The 4,565-nt window shown below is 33.6% G+C and overlaps 1 protein-coding gene across 1 annotated transcript; it reads right to left on the reverse strand.

The window, feature by feature from the left end:
* Positions 1-120: 120 nt before the first annotated feature.
* On the reverse strand, positions 121-852 carry LOC125200218 (receptor kinase-like protein Xa21; the record flags this gene model as incomplete). The annotated part of the gene is made up of 1 exon (XM_048097931.1): positions 121-852. A coding segment is annotated over exon 1 (732 nt), but the record flags the coding sequence as incomplete, so codon positions are not given.
* Positions 853-4,565: the final 3,713 nt, after the last annotated feature.

Here is a 4,565-nt window from a genome sequence, read left to right on the forward strand (position 1 = left end):
CGCAGGTATCTGCCCACTGAATGAGTTGAGGGAGAGGGACAGCAGTTGTAGCTCTGAACACTGTGATAGATTTGTCGGAATCGCGCCACTAAGCTGATTTTTAGAAAAATAGATCTGTACAAGAAATGGAAGATTGGTGCACATATCTGTTGGAAGACTTCCACTCAATTCATTCCCTGTGAACCCTATAGACACCAGCTTCGACAGGTTGAATATCGCCCATGGTATAGCCCCGGAGAGACGATTCCAACTAATATACAGAGAATCTAGATTTTCAAGTCTGCCTAACTCTTTTGGAATTTCTCCACTTAGAGAATTGTAATTTAGGTTGAGGAATTCCAGGCTTGTTAGATTTGAGAGGGATTTTGGGATGGAACCTACAAAGCTGTTGTTGCGTAAATTCAAGTACTCTAGCTGTGGTAGATGACCAAATATAGGAGGAATCTCTCCTGTGAAGTTGTTAAGTCGGAGAGACATGAACTTCAACCTGTGAAGGAAAGACAGCTCGTGAGGCAACGCTCCACTGAAGAGGTTGCTGGTGAGGTCGAGGGAGGCGAGGAAGGATAGCTGCCCGAGTTGTGGTGGAATGCTGCCGGAGAGATTCATGTAAGAGAGATTCAATGCAGCTACTCTATGGTGACGCAAGCTGCAAGACACGCCAATCCAGCTGCAGACGGAGCTCGAATTAGTCCAATTTGCTGCAAGTGTATGAGAAGGGTCAAAGATGATGTTTTGCTTTAATGAAAGAAGAGCAGTTTGATCAGTGGCAAGGCTCATTTTGGCTATACAAGGTGTTTGAAAGGTTATGGTGAGGAATGCATATGCAAGAATGCAATAAAACTTTTTCTCCATGTCTACAAATTGGAAGGTGTGGTTGATTAACATTTTCCCAAACAGTTGATAGGCTATAGTTTACAGCACCTCGCAATCTCAATTCACACAATTATGAAACCATGCAACAAATTTATAATCTCACAAACCAACCTACAGAGTTGAGAAATCAAAGTTGACAGCCCAAGCTGCTTGATGGTGAGTGAGCCGAAGAAGTTTCTAAATGTAGGGAACATGTATCATGAGGGAAATTCCTAAAGGCTAGGCCTTTGGCCTTTCATATGGTGTAACCTCCAAAATGTTTACGGAGTGCCTTAATACCAAGACCTTTCATGTAGGCTCCCCTATCCTATAAATAGGTGTGGTTTTGAGAGATGAGAACACACCAACAATCATTCTCTCTTCTCTCTAAGTTCAAGCATTCTAGTTCGCATCTTAGGAGCACTACATTGCTCGGTTCTCGCCTCCAATTCAAGTTCACTGGAGCCTACGAGTTTGAGGTGCTTCAACTCGGTAGGAGGAAAGTCGTTTCATCTTTGGGACGTTGTATTTACTTTTGTTTTATTTACCTTCTAGTTTTTGGTTCTTTTGTAATAGCAAGAGTTGCCCGTGTAAAGGCTACACTATTTCCAACACTAAAAGGGGCAGCCTCTGGATGAGATGAGACCCACCACCAATCCGTCGAGGAAGCTATCTTAACCCTCTTCGGATCGACCTGCATGATTTGAAAGTTCAACAAAGGGAGAAGAGGGCAAAAGTGTAATATTGCCTCAAATCGGGGCGACGGAACTCTGTCTGTAATTGGTCTACCAAAACACAATAGCACAGATAAAAATTTGTCCACCAAACTGGTCCTGGTGTGTAGAAATTATTGTTTAAAGAAGTGTTTTGTCTTTTGTCAGGGACTCAGGGTGTAAGGATTTTATATTTATTGGAAAACAATATCATTTGAAACAATATAATAAAACTTTGTGAAAGACAGCTAACTCCTCTTTAATAAAACAAATGAAAATTTTCTACACATGAACTGCATAAATCACGCCATGCATGCTTAACTGGATCTTATAAAATAAGTATAGTACTACTAGCTTCAATTGTCGGTTGAGTAAATTACAAATGAACAGTACACCGGGATTGATTTATAAAAATAATGGCCATGTTTGGTTGACGGAAAAGTAAAGTTGGAAAGAAAAATAATTTCCGGAAAAATGAATCCCGAGAATATGATTCCTAATAACTTTACTTTTCACTGTTTGGAAAATATCAAGATTTTATATTTTATATTTGATGTAAACACCAAACTAAATATATGGTACTTATTAGTATTTTTTATATTATTTTTTATTTATAAAAAAAATAATAATATAAATTTTTTTAATAAATTATTAATTACAAATGATAATAATTATATTATTATATTTATTATTACGATGGATAGTTTAAATGTGGATCATCCATCATAATATATAATAATATAATTGTCATTATAGTTACATGAAGTATTATAATCATTTAATAAATATTATTATTATTATTATTATTATTGTTATTATTATTATTATTATAATAATATTTGCGGATATTATAATTAAATAAATTTTATAATTTAAATTTTACTACGATTTTATTGATTAATTATTAATTTATAAAACAATAATAATTATTATTTATTATTATTATATTATTTATATTATAATTATATTATAATTATTTAATAAATTATTAACTACTATTATTATAATAATGATTATATATAAATATTATAATAATACAATTATAATTACAATAAATTTAATTATAGTTATTTATTATACTTTAATTAAATATGATTTATAATTTTAAAATATTTTTAAAATATTATATTTAATAATAATAATAAAAATAATAATAAAACTAATAATAATAATAATAATAATAATATAATAATAATAATAACAATAATAATAATAATAATATTGTATTAAATATGTAAGAATCCTAAAATTGGGAAAGAGAATACCTAAGAAAAGTTAGGATTCAGAATCCTGAAAAGTTGTACTAACTTTCCTTGTTCCGGGATTCTGATTACTTTTCCAGTCTGATTAAAAATTGAAACAAACACAGGAATTTAAAATATAAGGAATTAGATTACTTTCCCACACAAAATCCTGACAACCAAACATGACCAATGGAATAACTTACATAGTACTAGGTTGAATTCTATTAGTATCATATTTGAACAATTCATCACAAATTAAAGAAAAGCAAACACAAAATATAGTACTCCGTAATTCCTTTGTCCGTATGTGGTAGAGACGTTTCTTTTCTGTATGAGATTTAAGAAATTGTGTTAAAAATGAGTTAAGTGAATGGAGAATAAAGTAGGAAAAGAAAAAAGTAGAGAAATTAAGAGAGAAAATAAGAGAGAAATATACTCGCCTTTTGCAAAAAAAAAATTGACTCAGCTAACAACCCAAAAGAGAATATGACTCAGCGACAGATGAACGAAGGAGTAATGTATAAAATTGGAATATGTACGGTGGAGTGTAGAGTAACAAATAATTAAAAGTCAACTTGAAATTAATGCCATTATATGTGGAAGTGATCACTAAGTGACAAGATTGGAAATAAAGAAATAAATAAAAAACATAACCATTAATACCATTACGTGAATATTAATAAGGTTGAATGCATCTATCTTTAGATCTTAGATGTGATGTACTAGGTTGACTTGTATTATCATAATCCAAAAACAAAATGTATAACATGGTGTATAGGAATATGTTATCAAATGTTCGTAGTGTGTTGGTTAACACCATGTAATGGAAATGCAGTAGACCCATTTTTGAGAGATAGGATCAAAACATAGAATATGAGATTTAATGTATAGTCACTTTCATAAGGTGATTGATCATCATGGGCATACAATTTTATCTCTATATATATTGCTCAATGGAAGGATCTAGACTAATACACCTTAGCATAGCTAGTTAAGAAACGAGAAAATGAGAAGACAATTCTCATTATTGAAACACAACTTTACATGTTCCTCTTTAATGTGATGTGTAACTGCAGACTCTTCACTCTTTATTATGAGACTTCTCATCTGATTCATGAGGAATGCTAACACTTCCCCTCAATTCGAGGGAAGAGAGAGGACATATCCCGAGCTTGTTCCGAAATCTTCCGAAGAATTGGAAGCTAAGAGGTTTGGTCATGATGTCTGCAACCTGATCGGTGGTTGGAACATGTCTCAAGTCGATCTCCTTCTTCGCCACTTTATCTCTAACAAAATGTACATCGAGTTCCACATGTTTGGTCCTCGCATGCAATACAGGATTAGACGCCAATGCGATTGCGCTCAAGTTATCAACCCAAATTGTTGGAGTCGTCCTTTGCTTCACTTGCAATTCACTCAATAGTGAGCTGATCCATGTTACCTCACAAGCTGCTTGAGCTAGACTACGGTATTCTGCCTCTGTACTGGACCTAGAAACAACCGTTTGCTTCTTGGAACTCCATGAAATCAAAACACCAAGATAACAACAGTACCCACTTATGGATTTTCTATCATCGAGATCAGCAGCCCAATCCGAATCTGAGAATGTCCTGACCACTGTGTTCGAGGCTCGAATATGTATTCCATAGTCAGTTGATCCAGCCAAATAGCGAAGAATTCGTTTCACCGCCTTCCAATGTGAGTCCAAAGGGCATGACATGAATTGACTCACTTTGTTCACACTGAAACTAATTTC

This window comes from Salvia hispanica, unplaced genomic scaffold, assembly GCF_023119035.1.
Source record: "Salvia hispanica cultivar TCC Black 2014 unplaced genomic scaffold, UniMelb_Shisp_WGS_1.0 HiC_scaffold_846, whole genome shotgun sequence".
NCBI classification, from domain to species: Eukaryota; Viridiplantae; Streptophyta; class Magnoliopsida; order Lamiales; family Lamiaceae; genus Salvia; species Salvia hispanica.